At 40.3% G+C, this 13,812-nt stretch overlaps 1 protein-coding gene across 4 annotated transcripts in view; it reads left to right on the top strand.

Moving 5' to 3' along the window:
• The window catches only part of LOC103017183 (contactin-associated protein-like 3), a 250,501-nt gene that overhangs the window by 123,456 nt on the left and 113,233 nt on the right, over positions 1 to 13,812 (top strand). Inside the window, exon 2 of one of the 4 annotated variants that reach the window (XM_057547776.1) lies at positions 8,460 to 8,574. The exons of the other annotated variants lie outside the window; for them this stretch is intronic. Within the exon in view, the coding sequence (XP_057403759.1) occupies positions 8,460 to 8,574 (115 nt within the window). The remainder of the gene's footprint in view (positions 1 to 8,459; positions 8,575 to 13,812) is intronic. 4 annotated transcript variants of the gene reach the window in all.

The raw sequence follows: 13,812 nt of genomic DNA, 5'->3' as shown, positions 1-13,812 counted from the left end.
TCATTCAGCACAATGCCCTCCAAGTGCATCCATCAGAACTTCTTTCATCGTCCCAAACTGAAACTTGCTACCCATTAAAAACTAACTCCCCATTTCCTTTCTTTCTCCAGGCGCTGGCAATCACCATTTTACTGGCTTTATACATTTGAATAGATACCTCATATAAGTGGAATCATATAATTTTTGTTCTTTTGTAACTAGCTTATTTCACTTAATGTTTTCAAGGGTCATCCATTTTGTGGCATGTGTCAGAATTTCCTTCATTTTAAGGCTGAATAATATTCCACTGTATGTATATCCCAGATTTTTTTAATCCATTCATCTATTGGTAGATATTTGGATTGTTTCCACCTTTTGGCTATGGTGGATAATGTTGCTGTGAACATGAGTGTACAGATATCTCCTTGAGACCCTTCTTTCAACTTTTTTGGATATATACCCAGAAGTGAAATTGCTGGATCATATGGTATTTCTATTTTTAATTTTTTGAAGAACTGCCATAACGGTCTTGCAAGTGGCTGCACTGTTTTACATTCCTACCAGCAGTGCACGAAGTTTCCTATATATCCTTGCCGACACATCTTATTTTCCATTAAAAAAAAAAATAGCCAATCTAAAGGGAGTGAAGTAGTATCTTACTATGGTTTTGATTTGTATTTCCCTAACAAACATCTTTTTCTGTGCTTATTGGGCATTTGTGTATCTTCTTTAGATAAATGTTTATTGCAGTACTTTGTGCATTTTAAAATCAGATTGATTTTTTTGTTGTTGAGATGTACAAAGTTCTTTATATATTCTGGATATGAACCCCTTATCATATATATGATTTGCAAATATTTTCTGTTGTTCCATTGGTTGCCTTTTTCACTCTGTTGATAATGTTCTTTGATGTATCCAAGTTTTAAATTCTGTTGTTATGTTTTGATATTTCTTCTTTTTCAATGTAAGCATTTATAGCTATATGTTATATTGTTATCTATTTTGGCTTATGTTGTCTGTACTTTTGGTTTCATACCCAAGAAATCATTGCCAAATCCAATGTGATGAAATTTTTATACTATGTTTTCTTCTAAGTGTTTTATAGTTTTGGGTCTTATGTTTAGGACTTTGATCCATTTTGAGTTCATTTTTGTATATGGTGTAAGGTAAGGGTCCAATTTTATTCCTTTACATGTGAATATCCAATTTTCCCAGCACCAATTGTTGAAAAGACTGTCCTTTCTGAATACATGGTACCCTTGTTGAAAATGATTTGTAGATCACTTTGTGAAACATTGACATCTTAAAAATATTAAGTTTTCTAATCCATGAACACAGAATGGTTTTCCATTTATTTGTGTCCTTAATTTCTTTTAGCAATGTTTTGTAGTTTTCAGAGTACAAGTCTTTTGCCTCCTTGACTAAGCTTATTCCAAAGTATTTTATTCTTTTTGATAATGTTGTAAATGGAATTGCTTTCTTAATTTTATTTTTGGATTGTTCCTTACTAGTGTATTGAATTGCAACTGATTTTTGTGTATTGATTTTGTATCCCGAAACATTGTTCCCTGATTAGTTCTAACAATTTTGGGGGGGGGTGGATCTTTAGGGTTTTCTACATATAAAATCATGTTGTCTGCAGAGATAATTTTACTTCTTACTTTACAATTTGGATGTCTTTCATGCCTAATTTCTCTGGCTAGGACTTCCAGTATTATGTTGAACAGAAGTGACAAAATCTAGCATCCTTGTCTTGTTCCTGATCTTAGAGGAAAAGCTTTCAACCTTCACCAAAAATTATCATGTTCAGCGTGGGTTTTTCATATATGGCTTTTTATTATGTGGAGGTAGTTTCTTCTATTCTTAGTCTCTTGAGTGCTTTTATCATCTAAGTGTGCTGACTTTTGTCAAGTGCTCTTTCTGCATCAGTTGAGATGATCCTGTGCTTTTCCCCTTCATTTCATTAGTACTGTATATGACATTGCTTGTTTTCTATATATTGAACCACCCTTGCATTCCAGAAATAAATCCCACTTGGTCATGGTGCATAATCCTTTTAATATGCTGCTAAATTTGATTTACCAGTATTTTGTTGAGGATTTTTGCATCATTGTTTATAAGGCATGTTGGTCTACAGTTGTCTTTTCTTGTAGTGTCTATGTGGCTTTGGTATCAGAGAAATGCTGGCCTCAGAATGAGTTAGAGAGTGTTCCTTCTCCTTTAAGTTTTGTAAGAGTTTGAGAGGATTGGTGTTGGTTCTTCTTAGTTCTTCTAAATATTTGGTAGAATTCATCCATGAAGTCATCTGGTCCAAGGCTTTTCTTTGCCAGGAAACTTTTGGTTACCAATTAAATCTCCTTACTAGGTCTATTCAAATTTTCTGTTTCCTTTTTATTTAGTTTTGGTAAGTTATGTGTTTCTAGGAATTCATCCATTTCACCTGGATTATCCAGTTTTTTAGTGTACAGTTCATAGTAATCTCTTATAATCCTTTTATTTCTGTTAAATATGTAGCCATGTCTTTGTCTTTATTTCTGATTTCAATTATTTGAGTCTTCTTTTTTTTTATTTTCCTTAGTCAATCTAGCTAAAGATTTGTCAATTTTGTTGATTTTCAGAGAACCGACTCTTGGTTTCATGGATTTTTTCTATTGTTTTTCTAGTCTCTCTTTGTTTATCTCTGCTCTAATCTTTATTATTTCCTTCCTTCTTTGAGCTTTCAATTTAATTTGTTCTTCTTTTTCTAGTCCCTTAAGGTGTAAGGTTAGGTGGCTGATTGTGATATGTTTCTTCTTTTTCAATGTAAGCTTTTACATTATATTTTCCTCTAAGTACTGCTTTCCCTGCATCCCATGAGTTTTGGTAAGTTGTGCTTTCATTTTCATTTTCATTTCATTGTTTTCTTGATTTCCTTTAGTTCTTTGTTGGTGTATTCCTTTAACGTTTTGAGCATACATAAGATAGTTGTTCTAAAATCTTTTTCCAGTAAGTCCAAAACCTGTTTCTTGAGGTATGGTGTCTGGATATTTATTTTGTTCCTTTGAATGAGCCTAGTTTTACTGTTTCTTTGTATGCCTGGTGATCTTTTGTTGAAAACTGGGCATTTTAAAAAACAGCCACCTCTCCCAGTCTTCTTGTACTTGCTCTACACAGGGGAAGACCTTTGTAATCAGCCTAATGTGATGTCTTAGGGTCTTTTCAGGCCTGTGTTGTCTCTGGACCAGTGTGTGTGTGTTTTTTCCCCCCAGTTCTCCTATTTATACATCTGCTTTTAAATGTCTTGCTTTTCTAAGAGTCTCACTCTTGCTTACTCTTGGGGCCTTAGCTGTCCTACTGTACTCCTCAATCAGTAATCTCTTGTCCTTGGTGTCTGTGGGTCTATAGTTACCTTTGCAACCGTTTTTACAAATCATACCCGCTGCTTCCCATGGCTCCCTTATTCTGAGATCTGAGCCATTTTTGTTTGTCTGAACTCTGAGTTAGGTGTCAAAAGACCAATCCTTAGGCAGCCCACAGACAGGTTAGAACATTACAGATCAGTCTGCTCTCTCTCAGGTTTGCAAAAGGGGGCTGGGGATCTGGCTGCCACTTTCCTCAAGCTGCACTAAAAGGTGACTAAAAAATGCCACAGGTTTCCTACCCTTTTAAATGTGACATTTTTTTGATGGTGCTTTCGCTTGGTTGTTGTAGATCTTTGACTCATTTCTATAGTTTCTATAATGCCTTTTTAGTCTGTTTCTGGTTATGTACTTAAATCAAAACAGGAACATATTCTCATCACTGCTGGAAGAAAAGAGTCTTTACTCTGCCAACCTGTCACGTGTGATGGATAAAAGAGCCCTTAGGACTGCATGTGGACACTGTCACTTTTTACAGAGAACCAATTGACCTTGTATAACTGGAGATGCTTCCCCTCAAACACAGCTCTGCTCCCTCTGCTGAGGGTGGTGTCAGTCTCTCCCGATGCTGCTGGAAATGGAACACTGCATGCCTGGACACCCCACAAAAATAAAGGGTACTGACGTGCTCCCAGGCCAATACTTGTTCAGGAAGTGAGAGAAGTACTGTAGATATAAAAACATGCCAGTTTCTAAGGCAGCCTTCACTCCACATAGGAAGTACATGGCCAGGATTTGATTTGATAAAAAATTAGTATCACAGTTAGAAACCAGACCTGACCCTGAGCTCCCTTAATGACTTCATCTAATGTCTCCCTGTTGACCCACCCAGGCCTTATCTTATCCTGTGTCTGGCTATCATTGGCTCTGCCGGTCCCCTAAGCCCTTCCCTGCCGCAGGATCTCCTCTCTCTAGGTGCATTTCAGGTGACCTACACTTACCAATTTCTATCAGATGTTTCCTGAGGGCCATCTGGATGTGATACTAACAACCCGGGCTGAGTGATGCCACTTTGTGGATTCACTAAATGACACAATTCTGTGGGTCACGTCCTCCCAGCCCAGCGGCCCTAACAAGCACCAGCACGGAAGCTGCTGGCAAACGCTGGGAGGAGCCCTTAGTACTGCAGGGAGCTGCCGGGGGCAGCCTCTCAGGGCCCCACACCCAGGGCTCATCCCAGGAGACACTCCTGAGGAGGGGAAGGCAGGGCTGTGCCCTTGAGGAAGGAGGGACCGCTCACCTCTCTGACCTCGGGCTGGAGAAGGACGAGGGCTCGGGACCGCGGAAGACGGCAGGGAGCTCGCCCTCCTCCCTGAGAGCTCGGTGAGCTGCATCCAGGCAAGGAGGTGAGACCCTGCTCACTGCCCCTCCCTCCGGAATGCAGTCACTGCTACTGAGAACTCTACCCCAGCCCTGATTTCATTGTGGCTGGTTAGAAAAAAGGGAAAACAAACAAAACTAAAACCAAAACCTGACTCTGCACCAGAAGATAAATGAACTTCCATGTGTATGTAGCACCTTTTAAGGATTTGTCTAATTCCAAATGAAATGATCTCTATTTTAACTCATTACTGATTACTAATTTTCTTCATTTCAGATACAGTCTATAACAATAGATTCCCGTCTGTGTTCTGAAGCAAATCCCCCAGCCTCGCCTCCCACCCCTGTGGGGCCTGGGGAGGGGGAGGCATCTTCCCCCAGAGAAGGTGGGCATATTCCCCCCTCTCCCCCGTGCCTCCCTGGGCACCCCCTTGCCTGGGGACTGCGGTCTCCCTTCCTTACTCTCACACTCAGGGCCCCTCACAGAGTGGCCCTGACCTGACTCCCCAGACTCTTCTCACCATCCTGTTTCCTAAACTTCAGCCAAGTTCCGCCCAGCATCCTGCTTGTCCGGAGAGTGTGCCGCCTTCTTCCAAGTCCAGGCCTCTGCATGGAGGTTTGCTCTACCAGAAATGCCCCTCCTCTTGTGGCAACAGTTTAAATTCCTCGTTATTAAATTACAAATCTGCAGCCTCCTCCTCCTTGAGCGTTGCCTGATTTCCCAGCAAACGTATCTGCTGCAATTCCCTGCAGAATCACGTCAGGTCAGGGGCCACTTGGTGCTAGTTTCGGTTCCTGCATCCCAGCCCATGCATCCCTGAGCGCACAGCTCCGTCTCATTTGTCTCTGCCTTGGGTGTTTCCTCATCAGTTAGTCTCCGTAAACGTTGTGAGTGAAGTATTTTCTACATTTCCAGGTATAAGCAGCTGCCATCTCATAAGATAACTTTCTTAAAGGAAGTGATTCACGGTGTATAGAGCATATTGTAGTTTAACCAGTGGTGCGGGGCAGGGTTGATACAAGTTTCTTCTCATTATTCCTAATACCAGCTCACCAGAGTGAGGCTTAAAGGCAAGGACAGTTATGCTAATTTTTGCAGAATAATTTTTAATTCACAAAAACCATTAATTCTAAGACTGAAAAGTTGTATGTGAGATAAGCGTATGGTTACTACATCCACAAGCAAATTTTTACAGCCCTGGGACATTATGATGCCCTTAAATCCTCTTGGAACAGGTTGAAAGTTAAACTGCATTGAGGATTTCTGAATTGCTGATACTATGATATACCACAGTTCTATAGTTCATCTAAATTAATAAAATGAGATTTAAAAATCACATTCAAAATTGAGCAAAAGCCAAACTAACTCTTTTCATATTAATTAAATGATAATAGTGGGAAGTATGATTGTCCCTTTCGTAAAACATACCAAAATTATATGTTAGATTACATTCACTTAGCACAAAATGTCTTTCAAAAATAAATTGTAAGCACTAAACAATCTGAGGGATACACCTGCACAGTTTTAGTTGCATATCTGCGTGTACATGACTGACATGCCTGACAGCTTGTAATTCATGTTTTAAAAAATGATTCAGTATTTTAAAAGAATATAGCAGAAGGATAGCTTCTTATGCCTAAATCACCTGTTGTGCAAGGTCCTCACTCTAGTGCATTTTACACAATAGGGTTTTATTAGTCATAAACCATGGCTGACAGTCATAAGCGCTAGTGTAAATGGGGAGAATGAAAATAAAGATGGGGCCTGAGAAACTGAGCTATTGTGAGCCAAGGTCCGGGAAACAGACTCTCTAATAGCTTATTGGGTGTCTAGGAGCCAACAGAACCTTCTAGATAGTCTGTATAGGAAATCATCTAGCTTCCCCAAACTGCATACATTTGGAATTAAAATTCCATTTGCTGCCAGTATCATTGTAAATGGGGGAGTAAGTCCCCCTTGTAGGGTCTTTAAGGGCCACTGCAATATTTCTGCAGAAGAAATTACAGAGTTTATTATATTCACAGGTCCTAGAGGAGAAGACAGGGCGCACCTCACCATTCAGCAGCCACCTAGCAGGTGGGGAGTCGAGAGAGAGTGAGGACCTTGGGCAAGTCTGGGTGGAGCAGAAACAAGGCTTGAGGAGATTTCATTGTTTCTTGGAATGTCTAGGTCACAGTCGGGGAGGGCAAAAAGGGAATCTTGCGGCAGGAACCAGCCTGGGCACACCCACGCACCTGGTCCCCTGGGTGTTGAGGCAGCAGGAAAATAGGAAATTTAAAAAAAAATTTACAATCCAATCATCTTCACTCTTTATTCTCATTTTCAACCTTATTTTCCAAAATATACAATCCTTAGTTCTCCGAAAGTTAGGGAGAGGAAACTGGCTTCCTATTAGTTAACGGTGATGCAACATTGAAACACTGGACATCCTGCTGAGGTTTCCATGGTGTCCGCTGGGCTCTGCAGCACCCAGCTCCTGGAACTTTTCAGACTCCTCAGTGAATTCATTATTGTTTAAAAGAAAAGAACACCCCGTCTTTCTGTTTTTGTTCCTTCTGTCACTGTTTTTATTCTACCTTTCCTCATTCTACAAACCATCGGCCATGGAACTCCTGTATAGTTTTTCATTGTACGTAAAACACCAATACATCTTCCATCGTGGAGGTAGTCAGGGCAATCACTGTTACCTCTCTTTTGCGCAGAAAAATGGAGGTTCATGGAGATTAAGAGATGTATACAAAGTTGGAATCACAACAGGTCAGGGACTCTATTTAGTTCTTTGGACTTAAAAAAATATTGTTTTCTCCACAAATTCATCACTGCCTCACTAAGTTTATATGTGCAGCAAACATGGACAGAAGGCTCTTAGGTCTGGGCATTCATCACTACCTCCAGGGACGGAGCCCAGGGGCAGCGGTGCTGAGAGCTCTCACTGCCCTCAATCTCCCCCTTTGCTCCCCTGAGCTCAGGTAGGACCCTGCGGGAAACTCATATGGTCCCCCAGGGCTCTCCTAATGGGTCCAACATTGAAGCCAGGACACAGACCCCATGGGGCCTGTAAACTGCCTGCCCATTTGCACAAGGATGACAGGCAGACTCAGTGATAGGACAGGCAGAGCCCACACAGAAACAGTAAGGAAGTCACCTGCTCCTCTGTGCTTCATTGAACCTTTGAGAGACAGGCACGGAACCGAAAATGCCATCCTTGTATCAGGACACTTACCACACTTATGTCACTTTCAAACACAAAGTCAAAGAGACTTTATGTCACTCAAAAACACAAAGTAAAAGCTTCTTCAAGACAGGAGGTGAACAGGAGAATTCTATCTTTGAATATTCCTACAATATTTGTAGTGAGTATTTAACATGAAAAAAGTAGTCAAAGTATTTTTCTTAAAATCACCTCCTATGCAGCTATAAAAATCTTTAAGAAAAATAGTCCAGGATAGAAATATAATAGAGACTGCACACATTCATGAATTTATCTGCCTCCTAACAAGCCCAACTTGTGAAGTGTAGAGCATTTTATATGTTAGAGGCATAATTATAAATCGCTAAAATACCCGCTTGATCACACTGCAGTACATTTTCATTGCTTTACTTGAATGCTCACCCAAGATTTTTCTCTGAAATGTATTCAGAGCAGAGACATACAATGAAAGTGAGAAATTGTAAGAGCATAACACTGTCTTAGAAATAGTCCATGTAGAAACCACTTACCCCAGCACAATCTTACCACATGTTTTATGTTCTGTCCACAGAGCCAGCCCATGGCAGCTCAGAGTAAGGCGGTCAAAGAGAGTGTTCTGTCCTTTCCCTCTTACCTACTCAGACATCAACATTTTCTCCTGCTCTTTCTGTGTCAGCTGCTCTCAGGTGAGAATAAAGGAGGTGAAAATGTGAGCTTTCCTAGGAAAGCTCTGCCTCTGTCTCCCATCCTCTTCAGAGCCTTACACGGTGCCTGCTGGCAATTGTGGTTCAAGTAATATTGTTGGATGAATAAACGGATGAGAGACCCTGACTTAAAAGATTCACTTTGTTGTACAACAGAAACTAACACAGTATTGTGAAGCAATTATACTCCAATAAAGATCTATTTTTAAAAATAATTAATTAATTAATTATTTTTAAAAAAGAATGCCACAAAGGGTAGTTCCATTTCAGAAAGACACTTCTTAAGATTGAAAAGTCTTTGAGATTCACAGTAAATCAATATTTCAATGCCATGGTGGCCCCTTAGACACTATGGGGAAGACTAGAAGGGATATTTTGAAAGACACTGACCATTTCTAGTATATTTCAAATCGTACCTCATGGTTTGCCCAGTGATTATAAATTTGATGCTGTTCATCATATAGTCCTTCTTTATAGTGAGGCGAGCGGGGGCTGCTCTTCGTTGCAGTGCGCGGGCTTCTCATTGCGGTGGCTTTCTCATGTTGCAGAGCTTGCGGGCTCTAGAGCACAGGCTTAGTAGTTGTGGTGCACGGGCTTAGTTGCTCTGCAGCACCTGGGATCTTCGTGGATCAGGGCTCAAACCCGTGTCCCGTGCATTGGCAGGCAGACTCCTAACCACTGCGCCACCAGGGGAGTCCCTGTAGTTTGTCTTCTATAGACGTTTATTCATCTGTAGTAGCCTGTAGTAGTCAGGTGTTAAGTTTAAAGCATTAATTCTGCTATCTTGCTTTTTTAGCATTTTTGTGAATGAGATAAATCTTTGCTTTTACTTATTTGTAAAGAGTATATTATATTATATTACATTATATATTTGCATTTCTGAAATTTTTATAGCTAAGACATGATAAAAACATGGGAAGATCTGCTAAACTAAAATGGGGAATTTTCTTCTAAAACTTCGATCTAATGTCTGTGAAATAATCCAGAAAAGAAGTAATAACAAGCAGTTTTCTTTATAAACCAGGGAACATCAGTGAACACTTCCTTGCATTTCAACCAGTCAGACTGATTGAATTCATATTTAGGTGAGAGTGATTACGCTGTCGAGACAACTAAGTGAGGTGATCTAAGCCAAGTGCTTGGCTCAGTGTGTCATTTATGGGAAGCTCTCCACAAACACACAACATCATTATCATTATTATTTCATGAATAATTTGATAATATATTTGCTCCTGGCTTGGATTCTTCTCTCTTGGATACTTTTGCTAGCACAAAATTTTTTTTCAATTATTGTAAATTTCACTAAATTTTGGAAACTGATGATCTTTTGTTGCCTAATGGTAAAATACCATCGGATTCTGATTTGAAATGGTACATAGAAAAACTCCTCTCTCATGCAGTTAAGAAGTGATTAGTTAGCAGTGTGCAAAACATTCAGGTAGAAATAGTGCCTCCAGGAGTCTCTATTTCAGAATTCCCCAGATAAGGGTAAACTCCCTACTCCCTCATGTAAACCGACATGTTCATGTTATTGTAGCATGGTTTGTCATCCCATTGGTTTGGAAGGAAACTAGGATGGTAGAAAGAAACATGCAGAAAGATGCAGTCCAACTTAAGTAGAACCTGTTTTTAAAAAGTGACCCTGTGATACTAGCCCATTAAAAGCTCCCTTAGAAACCTCTGACATCCCCAGGGTCAAACGTGCCTCATTCAGTGGCTGTTTCATTATCTCAGTCCAGTGGGTGTCATCCTAGGCACAAGCTCCACCATCACCTTTATTTTTGTTCTTCACTCTGCCCAGATGAGAAGCTGCAAGTTGTTAGGGAACCAAAAGTGCAGCCCCACTAGAAATGGGTAAAAAAAAACCCAAATGTTTGTTTAGATGATACTATCTATCAGAGCTGGAGAGACACGAAGCCGATCATGAGAGAAGAGTCTCTGCTGTATATTAATGTGAACTTTTCTGGAACAACATGCTCTCTTTAGCTTTTCCACATGTCTATAATCACTAAGGGCTTGTCTAGCTACATGAAAAAAACAAAACCAAAAGCCCCACAACTGCCTAGAAGCTTATCAATATCAGAAGGGTACATCATGTTAAGTCCATTCAGTATAACACCATGCAGCTGTTAAAAAAGAATGAGCAACACTGAGATGTTCTGACATGGAAAGATCTATAAGACTTGAGTGGTTTAAATGGAAACAGGAGGTTGGAGAATAATTTGCAAAATATGATTCCATTTCTGTTAAAATGCATGAAGACAGCTCATGAGTGCACAGATTAAAAATATGTATGACTATGATGGTAAAGGACTAGAAACACATCCACTGATGGTGACCCCTGGGAAGAGGGTGGGCAGGTGGGTAAGAGATGATTTACATGTTTTACTCTGTACACTTAGGCTTGGAATATTTTATAAGAATGTGTTGATGTCTATAAAGTAAATAATAATAAGAGCAGATACTTAGCACTTACTATGTGCCTGGCACTGTTCCTCAAAGCATGCTTCTGAAGTGAATACTGTAATCATTTTACAGATGGAAAAACCGGGACACAAATGGGCTGAGAAAATTGTCCAAGACCCCCCATTTAGTGATTGACAGTGAGGTAAACAAATTTATTCAATAGCATAAAGAGGGTTGGATCACATGAGCTCTAAGATCTCTCTTATTTTTTTTAAACATTTGTTGTTGTTGTTCTATTTTATTTTTGGCTGTGTTGGGTCTTTGTTGCCACTCATGGGCTTTCTTTAGTTGCACCCAGCAGGGACTACTCGTTGCAATGCACGGGCTTCTCATTGCAGTGGCTTCTCTTGTTGCGGAGCACGGGCTCTAGGCATGTGTGCTTCAGTAGTTGTGGCCCACAGGCTCAGTAGCTGTGGCCCACGGGCTTAGTTGCTCTGCGGCATGTGGGATCTTCCCGGACCAGGGCTCGAACCCGTGTCCCCTGCCTTGACAGGTGGATTCTTAACCACTGCACCACCAGGGAAGCCCTCTAAGATCTCTTGAGTGATCATGTCTCAAAGGGCTAAGAGGCTGGGCTATGGATTCAGATGTCCCTTGTAATAATCCAGCTCTGAAACTGGCTAGTTGTTCACCGGGGGCAGGTAACTGAGTCCTTCTGAGCCAGTTTCCTTATCTGTACAAGGTAGAGTAGGCACTGCCTCACAGCATTACAAGTGAGGACATATAGGGAGGAATGCCTAGAGACCCAGTTGGACCCTCAGAATTGGTATGGAGATTATTTTAAGCTCAAAACATTTGGGAATCAACAGATGCAGAAAGAGCTTTCCTTATTTGACTAAAAGCAGACATTTCTGAGAAATGAGGCTTCTATGATTCCCTCTTCAAGACAGGTCTACTCCCAGGAGAGAAATCAAGAGTAAACCTACCACAAATCCCCTCTCTGGGGAGATTCGCATAGAAGAAGGAAAGACCCCTTGAACGTGCAGACACAAAATAATCACAAAATTACTTATCGTTCATTTATTCTTCTAAAAGAATAGAAGTCCTTTCTTCCACTTTCCTTTTCTCTTCTAAGTTAGATATATAAACCTCTAACTTTAAACATTTAGTGAGATAGTTACTTCTCTTGTTAGCTCCCATATATATGAATAAACTTCTTCTCCTGTTAAACTATCTTTTGTCATTTTAATTTGCAGGCCCCTAATTACTAAACCTAATAGGGCAGAAGAGAAATCTGCTTCCTGACACTAGCAATTGGTTGGTGAATGATTCCATCATTGCCTGTGACTCTGAAATCACAAGATCATAGATTAATCTGCATATCTAAAGAGTCCAACCTGTACTCTGAGGTTAAAAATAAGATCATCAAAGCATACTGAAGTATGGATATAAACATTTCGAAATGATAAAGATCTGGCTGTACACATAACATGTTTCTTCAATTCTGTAAAATTTTATGTAGGTAGAAATTTTACTGCAGAAACAAACTCAAAGACTGAAATTACATGAATAGAATATGGTGTAGCAAAATTTAGAACTGAGCAAATGTGACATATAGTTAACGAGATGCATGCTTTTTATTATGTCACATTTTAATTAAAAATGAATGGTAATCAGTTCACAATAGTGACTTCAGTTGATCCTGCTTCTAAATGGTTAAAGCAAAAATAAGCTCCTGATCTGCTCTTCAGAAGATTAACTATGGCCATGGTAGATCTTTTCCTCTTTCTCTTTTGGAAGAGAAAAGGGGAGGGTGTCCCCAGGTGACAGGGACTGGAGTCTTGTGGGCCCAGCACACTTCCCTGTTGGGAACAGGAAGGAGGAAGTATTTGCTTACATTTCCCCCAGTGCCTGGAACCTAAGCTGCAGCTTCCCTAAAACATTGTTAATGATGAGAAGGATCTCATGGCAGAGGGATGGTGGCCGCCGTGCCTAAACCAGGAACCTGATGCCTTCCCTGTCTTAGATTGTGGAGTTTCCTACCAGAAAATCTGAAAAGAAAGGATTTATGGGAAGCAGTAAATGCAGAAGTAAAAGACAATTTTTTTTTAAGCAGATATTCATTTTTAATTAATTAATTATTTATTTATTTTTGGCTGTGTTGGGTCTTCGTTTCTGTGCGAGGGCTTTCTCCAGTTGCGGCGAGCCGGGGCCACTCTTCATCGCGGTGCGCGGGCCTCTCACTATCGCGGCCTCTCTTGTTGCGGAGCACAGGCTCCAGACGCTCAGGCTCAGTAGTTGTGGCTCACGGGCCCAGCTGCTCCGCGGCATGTGGGATCTTCCCAGACCAGGGCTGGAACCCGTGTCCCCTGCATCGGCAGGCAGACTCTCAACCACTGCGCCACCAGGGAAGCCCAGACAATTTTAATAAACCATAAAAATGGTTAAGTTGGTGCTGGGGGAAAGAGTGGCTTCTGTGTTCTTTAAGCTTTTCTGTACTATTTGAATTTTCTAGCCAAGTGTGCCTATGTCTATTATTTATTTTTTATGTCACCAGGGATTTTCTGACTAGTGAGACCACAGACTACATTTTTTTTCATTGTTATTTTCTATCAAAAAACAATGCAATACATACCATTTTTAAAAAGGAAACAAAGAAGAATTTCTAATCATGCATCAATAAAAAACAAAAGAGCACAAACATACATATATATTTTAACATATTGAGCAGATCAATATGTTAAAATATATAAATGTTTGCATAGTGACCTGAAATAAATAGATTATTTAGTCATAGACCTTTTCATATGCATT

Source organism: Balaenoptera acutorostrata, chromosome 6 (assembly GCF_949987535.1).
Source record: "Balaenoptera acutorostrata chromosome 6, mBalAcu1.1, whole genome shotgun sequence".
NCBI lineage: Eukaryota > Metazoa > Chordata > Mammalia > Artiodactyla > Balaenopteridae > Balaenoptera > Balaenoptera acutorostrata.
The sequence above is the reverse complement of the archived record's forward strand: the minus strand, read 5'-3'. Positions and strand labels throughout refer to the sequence as shown.